The sequence below is a fragment of the Chrysochloris asiatica genome, unplaced genomic scaffold, assembly GCF_000296735.1.
Source record: "Chrysochloris asiatica unplaced genomic scaffold, ChrAsi1.0 scaffold00006, whole genome shotgun sequence".
NCBI classification, from domain to species: Eukaryota; Metazoa; Chordata; class Mammalia; order Afrosoricida; family Chrysochloridae; genus Chrysochloris; species Chrysochloris asiatica.
The window spans coordinates 18,105,888-18,125,431 of NW_006408524.1; the positions used below are offsets into that span (position 1 = coordinate 18,105,888).

Here is a 19,544-nt window from a genome sequence, read left to right on the forward strand (position 1 = left end):
GGGGGGGGTGGGGATGATTCTTGCTGTAAGGACTTGTTCCCTCTTAATTCTCTTTTTTAAGAAGAATGTTCTGACTATAAATAAGACCAACACAGTTTGGGTATTCCATGAAAAGTATTCCTTTTTTATTTTTTAACACTTTTGAAAAAAATAATGTTATCACAGTCTCAAGTTTTAAGAGCTGGCCAACTATTAACATGAGTTATTTGTTTACTGGTATTAAAACAAAGCAAAACAAAAACCACTGCCATAGAGTCGATTTCAATGCATAGTGATCTTGTAGCAGAGTAGAACTGCTTCTTCAGGTTTCCAAGACTAAATCTTTACAAAAGCAGACAGCCTCATCTTTCACCCACTTAGCAGCTAGTGAATTTGAACCACCCATCTGTGGTTCGCTGTCCAGCACTTAACACGCTGTGCCACCAAGCCTCCTTACTCAGTGATATTGTTTACTTTAAATTGATAAATTTAATCCAAAAGGTGACGTCAGTAACTAACAGCTGCATGTAGTTTAATTGCTTCCATTTCGTTTCCAAGTGGATTTGAATATATGCAGTGTTTTATCTCTAAAGAAACCAGTAACCATATCACGTATAGTTGCAAGTTCACATAATGATTTTTCAGAGTCCTTGTATAGGATAATCACTGAACTGCTAACTGGATAGTTGGTAGTTCACACCCACCAACCACTCCTCAGAAACCCTATACAGGGATGCTGTGAGTTGGAATCAACTTGACAACACTTAACAGCAACATACTGATTATTCAGATTTTATCTGGTTGTGGTGCTAGGGCACTTAAGGTGTCTTGTATCATTCCCAGAGCTTTATACATGAGCTGCATTCCAGAACTCAGTTATACAAAGAATAGTTTATATAGTAGGAGTTCAGGACCAAACTCTGTCGAGTATGTCTAGGATGCAAGATGTATTTGAATGGCATGATGTGCCTCTACCCTATTCTCTATGTTTACTTTAATTCCTTTCTTTCTTTTCTTACAGATAATAACAGACTTTGATATGACACTAAGTAGATTTTCCTACCAAGAAAAGAGATGCCCAACATGTCATAGTAAGTGTGACATTCTGATTCATGAAAGTAACCAATATTTTATGATTTATCACCTTGTATTACCTGAGAAGAGGTTTTTTTTTTTCTTTTTGGACATTGAAAGTTATGGGATTTGAAGATAGAGGCCCTACTTTTTCTTAGTATGTTATATGTTGTTATTAAGTGCCATCAGGTCATTCCTGCTCATAGCAACCCTGTGTAGGCTTTCAGGGACTCTTGGTGTGGCACTGTGGAATTAGCAGTGGACTGCAAACCACAAGGTCGGCAGTTTAGATCCACCAGCTGCTCCTTGCAAACCCTATACAGGGCCACTGTTAGTTGGAACTGACTCAGTGGCACTTAACAACAAAAAGGGTTTGTGAGACTGTAAATCTTTTTGGGAGCAGAAAGCCTTGTCAGTCTCTTGGAGTGACTCATGGACTCAAGCCACCAACCTTGTGGTTAGCAGTCCAGTTCTTATCCTACAGAATTACGGTGCTAGGTGATTCGAGCCCACCACATGCTCTGAGAGAGAACAATGAGGCTTTCTGCTCCCATGAAGATTTATGGCCCAGGAAACGATACAGGATTGCTGTGTGTGGGAACCAGCTTGATGGCACACAATATATATATGATGGGATACATAGACTATTTGATACAATGGTGTTTTGGTTTTTTTCTCTAACTTTTTATTGTGAATTGGATGAAACTTCATAAAGCAGATCATCAGCTTTACATTCAACACTTCATACACATTTGTTTCATTTCATGGATTTTAATCACCCTCAATGCAACATCACTTATCTGACTTCTCCCCTGTGTTTCCGGTTTCCTCCTCCTTTCCTACACTGTCTGAACTTTTCCCTTGGGTCAGTGCGGCCCTCTGAGCCTAGACGGTTGACTGCTCAGATGCACGTATCTCACTAGTGTTACTGTTCCCCTCATGGAGCCATCTATTGTTGGACTGAAAAGTGAGATACAGAAATGGGTTAAGTTCCAGACCTGAAGGGTAACTGAGGATCATAATCTTCTTATTGTTTTCCTCGTAATATAAGTAACTATTTGTATGGCTTTAGTTATAAAAGGAATGGTGACTTTCAAAATTGTTCTCTCCCAATGTGTTCCCTTTGTTATTCAAGAACTAGATCCTGGTAGTGGTGATGTGCCATGGAGTGGTTTTGACTCATCTCGCCACCCTGAATAGGGTTTCCGAGGCTGGAAATCTTTACGTGAGCAGAAAGCCTTATTTTTCTCCCACAGAATGGCTGATAGTTTCGAACTGCTGACCTTGAGGTTAGCAGCCCGACTCGTAACCACTACACTACCCTAAGTTAACGTAAGGAAGCAGCATGTATCAAAAACTTTGTGTTTTCTAGGAATTTTACCAAATTTTTGTTTTGTGTACATATAAGGTAAGAAAGTTAGTAATTAAATTCCCAGTTAAAATGTATTGATAGAATAATACAAAGGAGCTTCAAAAAGTTCATGGAAAATGTCTATTATGTTTTAATTCTATTGAAGCACTCTCATATATGTTTTGTGTTTGCTAACTTGGATGTGAGTTTTTAATAAGACTCTTCAATCTGATAAGTAGTGAAAAACACTGTTTCATGTATAGGTAGATTTCAGTCCTAGTGTGGCGCTATAACATAAGCACTAGACCACAAGGTCAGTTTGAACTGTAAGGCCAGTGGTTCAAACTAACCAGCCACACCTCAGAAATTCTATACAGCATCTCTATGAGTTGTAGTCAACTTGATTGCACTTAACAACAACAACATCAATTGAGATGGAACGTAGTAGCTCTGTGGGATGATAAGTACTGGAATGCAAACCACAGGGTCAGCCATTTGAGCCCACCAGCTGCTTAGAGGGAGAAATATGAGAATTTCTGCTCCTCAAAGATTAACACCCTCAGAAACCCTATCTATATAGGATTGCTATGAGTCAGAACCAACTTGAAGATACTTAGCAAAAACAGCATCAATTGAGAAATCGTTTTGATAGTTTGTATAAAAACTGGTAAAAATCTTTTGGATTTTTTTTAGAGAATTTCTTTTGTTTTTTTAGGATTTCCTAAATATAGGAAACATACCACTTAATCAAAAATGTAGTGGTAATTAAACTTATCATAAAATTAATTATAATAACAAGTTTGGAAACAATGTAAAAAGCTTAGCACCAGGGAAAATGGTATAAATTATGTCATGCCCACAAAACAGCATATAGAATTATTATGAATGATATTTATGGAGTGCATAAAAATGGGAAAATTAAGCTATATATGAAATGGAAAAAAAAATTCAAAATTATAGCTCTAATATACTCTCCCCACCTCCTGCATGTTTTGTTGTGAATTGACTGAAGGTTTACAAAGCAGATCATCAGTTTTGCATCCAACAAATCACACACTTTGTTTCATCTCAATGTAATAACAGTATCCCACCTGCTCACTGTGGTTCCTCTTTCCATTTCACCTTCCTCCCCAACCCCTCTGAAATTTGTCCTCAGGTAAATGTTGCCATTTTGATCTTGAATGGATGACCATTCCATAGTGAACATGCTTCACTAAGAGTTATTGTCCCCTCCATATAGCTTATCTACCAGTTGGTGGAAAATTGGGCCATGAGTGATTTCTCTTCCAGACCTGAAGGGTGGCCAAGGGCTATAGATTGGCTATAGTCCAATCTCTTTTTGATCAATAAGCCCAATACTTTTTATAATTTTGAGTTTTGTTCCATCCAGGATCTTCTAATGTGATCCCTTTCAGAGGAGTGTTAGCTGAACACACCATCCAGGTCTTCTAGTCTCAGAGTCATGGAGTCAAATGTTCACATGTCCCACTAGTCCATTGGACTAACTGATTCTGAGCATCTTCATTTCTCATCATTGTTCTTTCTTCGCCACATAAAGAAACCAGTAGTTGCATCTTAGATGGATGCTTGTGAGCTTCTAAAATACCTGTGATATTATCTGTTATCTAAATGATATGTTAAACTTTAAGACTTAGTACACCAAAATATTATTAGCAATTTCTTATGGAATGGTAAATTCCATAAATTCTTATGAGATGGTACTTTTAGTTTTCTTCTTTGTGATAATTTGTGTTTTCTAAATATGCACATTAAACATCTATTATCTTTTTATTGGAGTCCAGGTGTGGTGCTATAAGATAAGGTCTGGACTGGTAACTACAAGGTAGTGGTTCAAATTCACCAGACATTCCTCAGAAACCCGATACAGGATTGCTATGAGTCAAAACTATTAAGACAGTACTTAACAGCCACATCTTTTTATTAGAAAAAAATTAATATTTCAGAGATGTACTCCTTGGTTCCACTTAATAAAAAACCAAATTCATTGCCTTTAAGTCGATTCAGACTCAGAGTGACCATGTGTAAGTTTCCTAGACTGAAAAGCCTCTTCTTTCTCTCTCGATGCGGCTGCTGGGTTTGAATCACCTACCTTTCAGTTAGCAGTCCAGAGCTCATCCCTTATGGTAAGAGTCAGTGCAAAAATATTAGTGTTTAAAGAAATTGAATTTCTAGTACATTTCTATAAATGAACACTCACTAAACCACCTATTTTAAAGTCATTAACTTCTCTAGCAATGACACGTACATTGTTTTGGCACTAAAATCCAAAGTTCTGCTGGCCATGCTAGTCATGATATTAAACAAAAAGAAAAGTACTAAATTAGTCAGTTAGTGGTGGCACCAGATAGTGTTTATTTTGATGCCTGTTTTGCTTTTTCTCTTTAGATGTCATTGAAAACTCTAAACTGGTTACAGATGAATATCGAAAAAAGGTAAGCACTAACAATAACTCAGTGCTTATGGATAGGGTTTTCACTGGCCGATTGTTTTTTAGAAGTAGAATGTCAGGTCCTTTATCCTACTCTGTCGTAGTCTGGAAACTCCACTGAAACCTGTCCACCATGGGTGACCGCACTCGTATTTGAAATATAGGCAGCATAGCTTCCAGCATCACAGCAACATGCAAGCCACCAAGTACGACAAAGTACTTACTCTCGGTCTCCTGTGCCAAGATACTGCAGTGACAACTGCCTGGCCAGCCAACTGGAAGAAATCCATATTTGTGTTCATTCCAAAGAAAGGTAACCCAACAGAATGAGGAAATTATTGATCATTAATATCACATGCAAGTAAAATTTTGCTGAAGGTAATTCAAAATGGTTACAGCAGTATGTCGTCAGCAGGGAATGGCCAGAAATTCAAGCTGGATTCAAGAGGGCATGGAATAAGGGATATCATTGCGTACATCAGATGGATCTTGGCTGAAAGCAGATAATAGCAGAAAGATGTTTACCTGTTTTTCATTGACTATGCAGAGGTAGGATAGTGGTTACGAATTGGGCTGCTAGCCTCAAGGTCAGCAGTTTGAAACTACCAGCCGCTTGGCGGGAGAAGGATGAGGCTTTCTGCTCCTGTAAAGATATATAGCCTCAGAAACCCTGTGCAGGGCCACTATGAGTTGGAACCGACTCCACGGTACTTAACAAAACAACATGCAGAGGCATTGGAATGTGTGGATCATAACAAACTATGGATAACATTGAGAAGAATGTGTATTTTAGAACACTTAATTATAGCTCATGAGCAGCCTATATGTAGACCACGAGGTAGTCATTCAGATAGAACAAGGAGATGTAACGCATGCATGGTTTAAAATCAGGAGAGGTGTGCGTCAGGGTTGTAGCCTTTCACCATATTTTTTCAGTCTGTATGCTGAGCAAGTCATCTGAGAAGCTGCGTTAGGTGAAGAATAACATAGCATCAGGATTAGAGGAAGACTGATTAACAACCTGTAATATACAGATGAAACAGCCTTTCTTGCTGAAAGTGAAGAGGACTTGAATCACTTGCTGACAAAAAACAAAGACTAGAGCCTTCAATATAGATTGCACCTCAACATTAAAAAAAACAAAAACAATAAACAACATCACAATAAACAGACAAATATTGAAGTTGTCAAGGATTTAATTTTACTTGGATTCACAGCACCCATAGACGTAGCAGTCAAGACATCATCATTGCATTGGGCAAATCTGTTGTAAATCTTTAAAGTGTTAAAAACAAAAATGTCACTTTAAGAATTGAAGTACACCTGACCCAGGCCATGGTATTTTTCAGTCACCTCATATACATGTGAAAGCTGGACAGTTAAGAAGGAAGACCAAAAAATGATTGATGGTGTTAGCAAAGAATTTTGAATATACCATGGGTTGCCAGAAAAAAACCCCAAATCTGTCTTGGGAGAAATATAGCCAGAATGCTCCTTAGATGCAAGGATGGCGAGACTCCTCCATCTCACCTACTTTACACAGTTTATTAGAAAGAACCCAGGAGAAGAATTTGTCAGCAAAAAGAGGAAGAGCTCTGAGGATCAGACTTTAGCCACCTAGCAGACATAGCAAAATGTCCCTTTTCTGATTATTCAGTTATGCTGATTAGTAATTCCATACATGAGCCCTAGATACCCACAGATAAATGTAAAAACCTTCCCTAAAAGCCGAGACTGTAAATTCCAAAAAGGCAAAGTTTTCCCCCCCCAAAAAAGCTAAAGAGGATATAGAGAAATTCTGTTAACTGATGGTATGTGGAGGGGATTATAATCAATGTAATGAAACAAGGTATATGAATGTTTGAATGTGAAACCGATGATGTGCCCTGAAAACTTTCACTCAATCCACAATAAAAACCTTAAAAAAAAAAAAAGAGGAAGAGCCATAAGATCTACTGACACAGTGTTGCAACAGTGGACTCAAACATAGCAACAATCATCAATCAGGATGGAGGATGGGGTAGAAGTGGGCAGCCTTTGGTTCTGTTGTAAGGAGGGTTGCTATGAGTCAGAACCCACTAAGTGGCACTGGACAGCGTAACAGCAACAGTATGGAGAGCTACTCAGATTTAGTCCCACAAACCAGAGTGTGTGTTCAGTCTTTATAATCATCCCTGATACATTGTAAGCAGATATAAATTTTAGATTGTTTACTATATGGATTATGCATTCTCAACGGATTTTAAACTATCAAAAGTTTTTAAGTAATATCCAAGATAGTCTAGTGTCTTTACATTAAGTGGAAACTTAATACTTTTATATGAGGGCTTAAGGGTTTGTTTGTTTGTTTGTTTTTTAGTAATAATGTGACTGTTAATTTCATCAAATTGCTGACCTGAAACTACTTAAAAAAATAAAAGTAACTTTTTGCAGATATATTTAGTTACATATAAACTAAGTTCTCAACCTGGTGTGCACCATGGGATAAGCACTGGGCTTCTAATCGCAAAGTTGGTAGTTCAAACGCACCAGGTGCTCTTCAGAAACCCTGTACAGCAGGGGTGGGAAACGTCTAGCCTGTGGACCATGTCACGGCTACCACAGTTCCTGCCATCATAGTAGATAGAGGTAAATTAATTAAATGTTTGACCAAACATAGTAGACTAATTTTAAAGTTGATAATTTTGTATGGCCCACAAGTGATGTTATAAATATCTAAATGGCCCTCATCAGAAATAAGGATCCCTACCTGTGCTGTACAGGGTCACTGTGAGTTAGAACCAGCTGAAAGGCACGTAACAACAACAACAAAGTAAGGTCAACAAGGATCTGTTTAATACATGCATTAGCTAAATACTTGTAAGCCAATCTTTATACATAATAGTTTACGGAGAACACTTGTTTATATTCTTTTGCTTTCTATTAACGTAAGCAGTTTAATGACAAAACTGTCATTTATGATTAAGTATTTGTTTATTTCTAGTTTTTGCAACTAAAGGAAAAATATTATGCTATTGAAATTGATCCTGTTCTCACCATGGACGAGAAGTATCCCTATATGGTGGAATGGTGAGTGTGCATTGGGAGGTTAGAGAGATAGAACTGGAATGAAACAGCATTACAACTGTAACTGTGGGTTTACTCCCCCCACCATGTATATAAATAAGTTAAGAAATTATACAGTAAATTAATAAGAAATTGAACTCTAATTTTCTATTCACTTTAATAGTCGGTGGGGGCGGTTCTTGTTTATTTGTTGGTTGGTTTTAAGATGGGATTCAGCAGAGATAAATTTTTAAATCCTATACTTAAATCATAAATAAAAAATAATAATATTAAAATAAAAAGGATAGGAACAAGATGTGACTCAATATATATAGAAAAAGAACTACGACTTTTAATTGACCTTGAATTTAGTTGGAGCCCATAGAATGACATTGTTACCAAGCAATATTTGTAGACATTGGTGTTAGATACATGAATCAAAATGCAGCACTGTGTATTGAGTTCTGAGTTCAACGTATGTCTGAGGAGTGTGCTAGGACAGAGAAATCAGAGTCATCCATTTGAAGAATATTTCAAGGAATAGAGGATTCTTAGCTTTGAGAATCAGCAGTTTGTGGATTTACAATCCCAGAGACCAGGAATGGTGCTTATATCCTCATTATTCTATTATCTAATAGCTACCAGAACCGACTCGATGGCATTTAACAACAATAACTAATGGCTGCCTTGCACACTTAACTCAGTGTTCATGATTTTAAATGACAACAAGAATTTAGACTTAATCTGTGTGTCTGCGAAGGCAACTCTGGAACTGACTTGGAAGGCATAAGTTAAGGTTGATTTCAGTATGATAGACGAAAGGACCACCCAGTGGTGAGCTTCCCTGGAGAACGAGCTCACAGAGCCAGGCAGAGGAGCCTTCACGTAGGGCTATTGAGGGGCACTGTTAGGTACCTACCAGGTGGGCTTACACTGAGATGATGTGCTTATAGTTGCTTTCACGTCATAATAAAGCAGGGTAACCTGTATTTAAAACTTTACATAATAACAAGGATTTTCTCTCTTATTCTACTCCCTAGGTACTTACGCATTTCTTGAAAATTCAAACTCCACAAAGATGATAAAAATAGCTCAGATCTAATTCTTATCAATCAGAGAAATGCTTATGGTATACACTAGGTTATACTCAGTTCTTATCTGTAGACTAAGAAAGATTTAGTGTTAGCTTCCTAATACTTGTTATGTACGTATTTAAACTAAGTCAGAGCTTGAGAGAGCTGGGAAATGCAGCAATGAGAACTTCCATAGTACACTTTGAAACACATTCATTAATTATGAATTTAAGTCTCTCAAATTTAAATCCAGAAATACATGTGATGAATGAAACACTGTGTTTTTTCACACTATCTTTATAATAAAGATATTCTTTTATTATTATTGTATTATTGCTTTAATTGATATTACTTTTTTTTTGGGGGGGGGTCATAAACTCCAGGTATACTAAGTCACATGGTTTGCTGATTGAACAAGCTTTACCAAAAAATAAAATTAAAGAAATTGTGGAAGAATCTGACATTATGCTCAAGTAAGTATGTTGGATGTTTTTGTTGTAATTGTCTACAAATGTCATCTGTTGTCATATACATGTGTTCATATAATCTGTAACATTATGCCACCTAAAGACACATTTATAACATGCTACCTATTACAGAAAAGCTTATGCCTTTGGAGATTTAAATACTAATTTAATTTACATTTCCTTTCTCTAGGTTAAACATATTAAGACTAACAAGTTTATGAAATCAGGATCATTTTCAAATTTCTTAGCAAAATGCTTTTGTAAGACATGCAATATGGAAGGAAAGTTAATAAATCAACTACAAGGACTTAGCCAATTACCCTTTATCTAAATTTACATGAGTCTACTTTCTGAATTCTCCCTTAAAAACCATCTTTATGGAAAAACCACTACCTCTAAGTAGATATTGACTCATTTGTTGTTGTTATTAGGTGCCATTGAGTCAGTACCGACTCTTAACGACCCTATGCACAACGGAACGAAGCACTGCCCAGTCCTGGGCCAACCTCACAATTGTTGCCACACTTGAGCCCATTGTTGCTGCTACTTTGCCAGTCCATCTCGCTGGGGGTCTTCCTCTTTTTCTCTGACCCTCCACCTTATTGACTCATTTTGTTGTTATGTGCCGTGGAGTTGGTTCCGACTCATAGCAACCCTGCACAGGGTTTCCGAGGCTGTTAATCTTTACAGGAGCAGAACACCTCATCTTTCTCCCACAGAGCAGCTGGTAGTTTCGAACTGCTGACCTTGCGGTTCGCAGCACGATTCGTAACCACTACGCTACCAGAGCTCCTTATTGACTCATAGAGACCCTATATAAGGTTTCTGAATAGGAATCTTCATAGGCACAATTGTCTCATCTTTATTCTGTAGAACTGCTGATTTTGAACCTATGACCTCACCTTTAGTAACCTAATACCTAGCCCACAGCACCACCAGGGCTACTTATATCTAGGAAAATAGATGTTGATTTAGTAAATAATTTAATTGTCATAGTGCATGAATGTGTGTTAATTTAGGTGCTGCCTAGGTGGCGCTGACTCATAGTGACCTATGCACAAGAGGATGAAACCATGCCTGGTCCTGGTCCTGGTCCTGGTCCACCCTCAACAGTCTTTAATGCTTGTGCCCATTGTTGCAGCTTCTGTGTTCAGACCTTTTGTTGGGAGTCTTCCTCTTTTTCCGAGACCCTCTACTTTACCAAGAGTAATGTCCTTTTCAAGGGACTGGTCCCTCCTAATAACCTGTCCGAAGTGTTGCCATCCTCACTTTTAAGGAACATTCTGTATGTACTTCTTCCAAGGTAGATTTGTTATTCTTCTAGCAGTCCATGGTACTTACAGTATTCTCTAAGACCACAACTCAAATGCATCAATTCTGTTCTAGTTTTCCTCATTCATTGTCCAACTTTCACATGCATATGAGGTGATTGAAAAGACCATGGCTTGGGCCAAGTGCACCTTTGTCTTCAAAGTAACATATTTTCTCTGTAACACTTTTAAGAGAGGTCTTCTGAAGCAGATTTGCCTTAATGTAATACGTTCTTTGATTTCTTGACTGCTTCTTCATGAGTACTGATTGTGGATCCAAGTAAAATGAAATCCCTGACAACTTCAAACTTTTCTTCATTTATCATGATGATGTTTTATTGGTCCAGTTGTGAGGATTTTTATTTTCATTACATTATGTTGTAATCCATACTGAAGGCTGTATTCTTTAATCTTCATCAAAAAGTCTTTAAAGTTCTCTTTGCATTCAGCAAGCAAGGTTGTGCCATCAGCATATTGCAGATGGTTCATGAACTGTCCCCCAAGTTTGACGTTACATTCTTGGTATAGTTCAGCATCTCATATTATTTGCTCAGCACACAGATTAAGTATGATGAAAGTATACAACACTGACATAAACCATTCCTCAGTTTAAACCATTCACTATCCTTGTTCTGTTTGAATGACTGCCTCATGGTCTAAGTGCAGATTCCTCATGAGCACAATGAAGTGTTCTGGAATTCTTCTCAGTGTTATCTATAGTTTGATATGATGCCTTTGCATGGTCAATAAAACACAAGTAAACATCTTTCTGGTAACCTGACATCAACAGTGATATCCCTCATTCCACATCCTCTTCTGAATCTATCTAGAATTTCTGGCAGCTCCCTGTTGATGTACTGCTGCAACCTTTAAACAATAATCTTCAGCAAAATTTTGCTTGCATGTGATATTGCTCGATGATTTCCACATTCTATTTGGTCATCTTTCTCTGGAATGGGTACAGATATATATCTCTTCCAGTTAGTAGCTGTTTTCCAAATTTCTTTTTTTTTTTTTTTTTTGAGGGCCTAGAGCAAATAATTCATTGAGTATAGATACCAAGGTGAACAGGGGAATGAAAAATCTCCCAGATCTGTCTCCAAACAAAAGAGGAAGGGAGTGGAGTTATGTTTTGTTTTGTTGGTTTTTTTTTCAATTTAAGGTTTTTATTGTGAATTGAGTAAAACTTTACAGGGCAGATCATCAGTTTTATGTTCAACAAATCATACACCTTGTTTCATTGCAGTGATTATAATCCCCTCCATGTACCATCAGTTAACCGTGTTTCTCTCTATTCACTTTAGCTCTTTTTTTTTTTCTTTTTAATACTCAGGCATATATAATAATTACACCACCAAAGAGCACATTCTGCAAGTCTGCCTCCTGGCCACCAGCTCTTAGTCCCTCTCTTCCCATGAATCTAGAGTCCTCAGCTGCTCCTTCTTTCCATGTCCCCATCTTTGCCTCCTTCTCTGGTGTCACTGCTTCACTGGATAAGGTCTCGTGTTCTGCTTGTGGTCTTCTCCTTTGATGATCCTAGGGTCAGTCCTTTGTTTCTGGATTATAAGATTAACTGCTTTCCTGTTTTTTTTAACAAAACTTACCTTTACAATTGTGACCATCGCAATTAGTCATGATAACATTTACTCACTATTGAATCATAAGAATCTTACCCCATCTCTTTTAACCAGTCTCATCTAGACAACATGAAAACTATTCAGTGGGGACTCTTTTTTTCCCCACACACTATTAAACTAAGCTCTCCCTTGAAACCTTGTAAGCCAGTCACTTCGTGCCTTTATCGCCCCCTCATTTTAGGTAATTTATATCTAAGTTGCCCATCCCTATCTGCCCTGTGTACAGAAGGGATAGCATTGATACTTGATGTGAAGACTCCTTCCCTCTCTTGTTTTCTGTATTGCTGGGCATAGATCACTTCCAGCATTGCAACAGTTTGTTTAAACATTTCAATTGATATTCCGTCAATCCCCAGAGCCTTGTTTTTCACTAATATTTTCATTGTGACTTGGACTTCTTCCTTCAGTACCATTGCAACCTTCTGAAATGATTGAACATCAACCAATTCTCTTTGGTACAGTGACATTCTTTGAAGCTTTCTGCATCATTCAGTATTTTACCCATAGAATTCTTCAGTATTGCAAGTTGAGGCTTCAGTTTTTTCGTTTATTTCTCTCAGTTGAGAAATGCTGAGAGTGTTCCTTTCTTTTCTTTTCTTTCTGTTGTTTTCATTATGTTTTGCTTTCTTCCTTCCTGTATAATGTCCTTGATGTCATTTTACAACTACTCTGATATTCTGTTATTAGTGTCTAATGCACCAAATTCGTTTCTGAGATCTCTGAATTCAAGTGGGAGGTACTCAAGGTTGTATTTTGGCTCTCATGGACTTGTTTTAATTTTCTTCAGCTTCATCCTGAACTTGTATATGAACAGTTGATGGTCTGGCCACAGTAGGCTCCAAGCCTGGTTTTAGCTGATACTGAGCTTTCCCATGTTCTTCCCATTTGTTGTTGTTAAGTGCAGTTGAGTCGATTCTGACTGATCCTACCCTGTATAGGATTTCCAAGGAGCAGCTGATGAGTTTGAACCACCAACCTTGCAGTGTAAACGACTTGCAGTCTGACGCATTAACCCACAGCGCCACACCAGGACTGTAGTCAATTTGATTCCTTGTGTGTTTCATCTAGTGAAGTCCACATGTATAGTTGCCATTTATGTTGCAAAAAGGTATTTGCAGTGAATAAGTTTTTGATCCTGCAGACTTCTATCAAGTGATGTCCTGCGTCACTTTATTAAACACAGGCTACATTTTCCAGCTACTGAGCCCTCCTCTTTGTTCCCAACTTTTGCATTCCAATCACTAATAATTATCAGTGCATCTTGAGTGTATGGAGTGTTTGAACATCAACCAGTATGAAATATATAAAAGTCTTTAAACTTATTTTCCATATGCTTTTAAATTTTTTAACTTCTTAGACAAATATGATGATGCTACATTTTAACAAAAATGATTTCTAAATTGTAAATTAGATTTACGAAGACTATAAGGACAGCTAGTAAGTATTTCATTTGTTTGTAAGCAACAACAGCTTTATTTAGTTCCCTAAACCAGAAAGCAAACCCAATGCTATTGAATCAGTTCTGATTTATGTTGATCCTATAGGACGTAATAGAACTCTTTAGGGTTTCTGAGACTATACATGTTTACAGGTGCAGACAACTTTATCTTTCTCTTGCCAAGAGATAGGTGGTTTTGAACCTCGTGGTTAACAGTCAGCATGTAACCCATGGCACCAGCAGGGCTCTGTTTTGTCCCCAGGAACAATAAAAAGGGAAGAAAAGGTTTTAAGATCAAATTTTACCTCTAGCTTGGTCTTAAGAAGGTGTGATGCCAGTTGTAGAGAAAACAGAGCTAAATTCCTGCTGGTCTGCTTTATAGGAAATGAAACAGTAGACCTTCCCTGAACTGACTTTTTCACTCAGGATGTGGTTTCATTATTTTCTGTAAGTTCTTATATCTGTATTCATTGTAAAGTTAAAGCTCCCCCAGTTGATGAGAATTGGGGAAAGAAGGTAATGGTTGTGTAACTACTGCTAATAACGCCATAGATCTCTATAGGAGTATTTAGCTTTATAAACTTCTAATTGAAAAGGAGATATATCTTGCTCTTTAATGATAGTTTTTTACCTCCATGTTGCAGGGAAGGATATGAGAATTTCTTCGACAAACTCAAACAACACAGTATCCCTGTGTTCATCTTCTCTGCTGGTATAGGTGATATAGTAGTGGAGGTGATCCGTCAAGCTGATGTCTGTCATCCAAATATCAAAGTCGTGTCCAATTTCATGGATTTTGATGAAAATGTAAGAATATCAAATATCTTTAAATGATGTGTAATCTAAAATGATTTTAATCATTGTGAATGAATTTGTATTCGTATTTAGGATAGTCATTAAATTAGGCCAATTTGAGATAGGCCTGCCTAGGAACTCACACCCATGTCTTTAAATTAACTTAAACTTTCTTAAATGTCTGTCCCCTTAGCTATAGACTGATTTTTCAGTTAGTAAAATGTGTTTGATGGCAATTTCATAGAGCAACTCTGAAGACCTAGGATCCACAGAGCAGGGAAAGAAGTGAACTAGAACTGGTGTTAGTAGAACATGAATTTTTCTAATCAAGACCGTATCTTATAAATAACATAAAGTAGAATCGTTTCATTAGGTATAAAATTAACATTTTAAATTAGATTTTCAATTCATCATAATTTATCCCTTTAAAGAAATCTAAAAATCAATTTCCTTTTCAAAGCCCTTTTGACTTGTCATGAGTGCTATTGAATCAAGTGCTTTTGAGACCGCTATAGTCCAAGTCAAATGACAAATATGTTGGTAGTAAGAGTGAAATCTATTAAGATAAAAACTCTAAAATATGAAAATATAACAAATATAATTGCCAGAGCTTTTTTTTTTTTTAATAGGGGATACTTAAAGGATTTAAAGGAGAATTGATTCATGTATTTAACAAACATGATGGTGCCTTGAGGAACACAGACTATTTCAATCAATTAAAAGACAACTGCAACATAATCCTGTTGGGAGACTCCCAGGGAGACTTAAGAATGGCAGATGGAGTTACCAGTGTTGAAAACATTCTGAAAATTGGGTATCTAAATGATAAAGTAAGTAAACATCTGCCATTTAATTTTTCTTTTAAGAAAAATTAGCATGAAATCTGTTAGAAGACTGTTGCCAGAGACCCCCAAGAAAGTAGTTATTCTGAAAATATTCTGCTTGCTCTTTACTCTTTCACAAGGGGCCCTGGTGGTACAGTGGGGAAGTGTTGGGCTGCTAACCAGAAGGTCAGTGGTTCAGATCCACCAGTCACTCTATGGGAGAAAATATAGCTCTCTGTTCCTCTAAGTGTTAACGTCTCCGAGACCCAGAGGAGCAGTTCTACTCTTGTGTGATAGGATTGCCGCAAGTCAGAACTGACCCAGTGGCAATGGTTTTGGCTGCTCTCTGACTTTGGATTTTTGCGCAACCATGCTCTAAGTACGGGGTGAAGAGAGGCTATACAAACCAAATGAGGCTTCTCAGCAAATTCTAGATTTTCTTAGCCTCAGCACTATTGACATTTTGTACCAGATAATTCTTTGTTGGATGGAGCTGTCCTGTGCATTGTAGGGTGTTTTGCAGCATCCCTGGCCTCTATACACAGGATGACAGTAGTACCTCTCCCAGTCATAAGATTTAAAAGTATCTCCAGATATTGCCATGTCATCTTTAGCAAGGAGAGGGGATAAACCGTCCCAGTGGAGAGCCACTGGACTAGAGAGAATTCATTTTGAGGAAATTGTTTCATCAGTGAGTCTTAAAAGTTTGAAAGCATTTCTTCACTTCAAAGTTTTAATACAATTCAGTTTTGTCCAACAAATCTAACATACCAGTTAGACTCAAACTGAAACTGAAACTACTTCTGCTGCCTGCATGCTAACTTTATTTCTTTTCTGTTGATTAGGTAGATGAGCTTTTAGAAAAGTACATGGACTCTTATGATATCGTTTTAGTAAAAGATGAATCATTGGAATTAGCCAACGCTATCTTACAGAAGATTCTGTAAATATTCATGCATCAGGAAGACCTCTCTCCCATGGGAGCAACCAGTGCAAATACTGCTCATCACTTCATCCTGCTCTGGAAGACGTATTGATAGCACTTGCTTGCACTTAAAGTTTTCCTTTACACAAGTATTTTCAGGTCTATTGAATCCATCGCCTGGAAGCTCCTTTTTTATTATTATTATTATTCTCAACACACTCCCAATTGTATTTTTTAACAGATTTAAAAACCATAAGAATAATAAAATATCTTAAAGCCAAAATTAGAAAAGTAACTCCCTACTGTTCCAAAGTGGATTGTTTAGTTTAATTTTATCATGAAGTTTCTGGGAGTCTTTATACTGAGAATGTTTGTAAGTGCTTTTTTAAATGATCAAATATGGGTGTGATTTGAGTGAATGATGATATCACCATCTCCTGAAATTATGTATAGGTATGTGTAAATCAACATTTATTAGAAAAGATTGGTACTTGATGATTGTGGGATGAAAAAACCTGTTGGTGTCTCCATGTTACTAATCATTACAGAATCTTCTATATTGATTGAAGCACTGATAATAAACATGAAATGGAAAATCTTTTAAATTTTACTGTCAAGACTAACATTCATTCAACACCTATTAAATTTGTTTCTTTATTGTTTTTTGGGAGGGGGTGATATGTAAGCCATACTTTCCTTGTCATAATAGCTGTTTAATCTGAATATTTTCAAAACCTGTGCATTATCAGGTTTAAAGATGATAGTTGATTGTAGAGAAAATTTAATCTACCCTTTAGACAAGAAATATTATTTTCCCTCATTGAAAAGATACCAATAAAAGAGGGCACTTTATTGGAAGCAAAATGCAGTTGATGCATGTGGAATTAACATTCTTCTAACTTCCCGTTCTAAATTTTTGTTGCCCCATAATTGGTTTGCACAAAGCTTAGAACACCAATCATGTTCCTTTGAAATGTTCTCTGAGTCTGGGAATTAGAAGACTGAAGGGGCAAGATCCGGGCTGTAGGGTGGATGGGGTAAGGTTTCCCAACAAAATCCTTGTAGGACAGCCCTTGCTTCTCTTGGAAAATGAGCAGGTCTGTTTTCATGATGGAAAAAAAATTCCTCGGTGCAATTTTCCTGGCCTTTTACCCACCAATGCAGTTTTCTTTTTCCTTAAAACTTCATCATAATAAGCCCCTGTGATTATCCTGTGCCTTCAAGAAAATCTACCGAGATTACCCCCTTTCAGGATCCAAAAAGAACATGTGCATTGCTTTCTGAACAGACCTCTGTCTTGACTTGAACTTGCCCAGCAGATGCCCTCAGAAGCCATTCTTTTGATTGGATCTTCTTTTTGAGGGTGCCCTAAGGAGACAAAGGCAAGTGTGTTCCTGAGGAACATCCACCAATCACAGAGACTTGTTTAAACATTTTGTTTGCAAGAAACCTGTGCGTGTATGAACTGGACTCCAGTAGCAGTATTTTTTGGCTTACTTTTGTATGACTGACCACATCACATCTCTCTGACAATATTACTGATACTTAAAATGTTTTTAAATGAAGGTAGGGATATGCCCTCTAGATTTGTGAGGATTGGATGTGGTGGTCTACATAAAGTCTAGTTCTATGAATGTATTCAAGGTTGTTAGCTCTTATCCATGTACTGCAGTGTAAGCTCTCTTGTCCCCAGTGCTGTGTCTGGTCCAATCAGTGAAATAGGAGGATCTTTTGAGATTTCAGCAAACACTAGTAATGTGTAGTAAGCACCATGTTATCTGAAGAACCCAGCATTAACTGGTGCTTGCATTTAACATGAAATCTTTACTTTATGAGGTAAAGCAGTTCTGATTGCTAACATTAACAATTTTTATGAAACAACGGTTGTTTCAGAGTGATTTTACTCAAAAAAAATCTATATCCCATGGTGTGTTTACTAAACACCTGGTAAAGTAGTAGTTGTTAAGTGCTATCCAGTAGATTCCAGCTCATAGCGACCCCATAAAGGGTTTCTGAGGAGCAGCTGGTGGGTTTAAACTGCTGACCTTGCGGTTCAAACTGACCTTGCAGTCCAGTGCGTCATCCTGCAATGCCACACCATTACTCCTGGTCAGCTACAAAGAGGAAGGCCCTCATGATGAATTGGCACAGTAACTGAAACAATGGGCTCAAACATAACAATTGGGTGGATGGCGTAAGACTGGGCAGTGTTGTGTTCTATTGTGCACACGGTTGCTATGAGTCAGAACTGACATGATGACATCTAACAATAACAACATAGCTAACTAGATTACTGAAATATTTTTAGCCTTCGAGTTCAAGGTTTTCTCTTTTGCATACTGTAGTGGTTACGAGTCGAGTTGCTAACCTCAATGTCAGAAGTTCAAAACTATCAGTCAATTTTCAGGAGAAAGGTTAGGCTTTCTGCTCCCATAAAGATTTACAACCTTGGAAACCCTATACAGGGGCTTTAGGAGTCAAAACCAACTCCATGGCACAATGTCACCACCACTATAGAAAATGAGGAAGAGAAAGATGTATGCATTTCAATGACTAATGCTGATACTGCTCCTAGGTTATCTCAGAGTTCAAAATCCTATTTTTCAGTACAAGCTTTAATAGTTACAAAAAAAAAAAAAAGTGCCCATTGTGTGAGGGACACAGGTGTGGAGTCACCAAGCCCAGCTCTGAGTCCTACATCTGTCTATGCCCTGGAGTAAGTTTCCAACCTCTCTAAGTCTTAGTGTCCTTGAGAGGTAAAGATGAAATGAAGAATCATTCATTCAACAATATCTGTTACTACTATGAGCCAGGTTCTAGAGAAACAGTTAACAAATAGGTTCTTCTTTCTGGTCTCATACGTTACATCCTAGTGAATGAGGCAGTCCCACCCTCATACAATGGAGAAGAAAGTCAGTTTTTAAAAAAAAATAGGACAAATGCTGTGGAGAAACAAATAGCAAAGGATCTGTTTTAGATAAAGTTGCTGTTTTACTTCTCCAGTTGTGGTCTAACAAATACAACTGAGTGACTTTAACAGATTTATTTTCTAAAAGTTTGTGGTTGTTGAGTTCTGTGGAGTTGGTTCTGACAGGGTTCTGACTCCCAGTAAACCCTGTACAGGGTTTCCAAGGAGTGGCTCATGGGTTTGAACCACTGACCTTGCAGTTCAAACTG

The 19,544-nt window shown here is 37.5% G+C and overlaps 1 protein-coding gene across 1 annotated transcript in view; it reads left to right on the forward strand.

The window, feature by feature from the left end:
- NT5C3A (5'-nucleotidase, cytosolic IIIA) overlaps positions 1 to 16,429 on the forward strand; it is an 80,668-nt gene extending 64,239 nt beyond the window's left edge. Inside the window, exons 3-9 of the mRNA XM_006832144.1 lie at positions 1,001 to 1,070; positions 4,811 to 4,857; positions 7,837 to 7,922; positions 9,355 to 9,444; positions 14,468 to 14,630; positions 15,248 to 15,448; positions 16,288 to 16,429. Of these exons, the coding sequence (XP_006832207.1) occupies positions 1,001 to 1,070; positions 4,811 to 4,857; positions 7,837 to 7,922; positions 9,355 to 9,444; positions 14,468 to 14,630; positions 15,248 to 15,448; positions 16,288 to 16,389 (759 nt within the window). The 3' untranslated portion in view covers positions 16,390 to 16,429. The remainder of the gene's footprint in view (positions 1 to 1,000; positions 1,071 to 4,810; positions 4,858 to 7,836; positions 7,923 to 9,354; positions 9,445 to 14,467; positions 14,631 to 15,247; positions 15,449 to 16,287) is intronic.
- Positions 16,430 to 19,544: the final 3,115 nt, after the last annotated feature.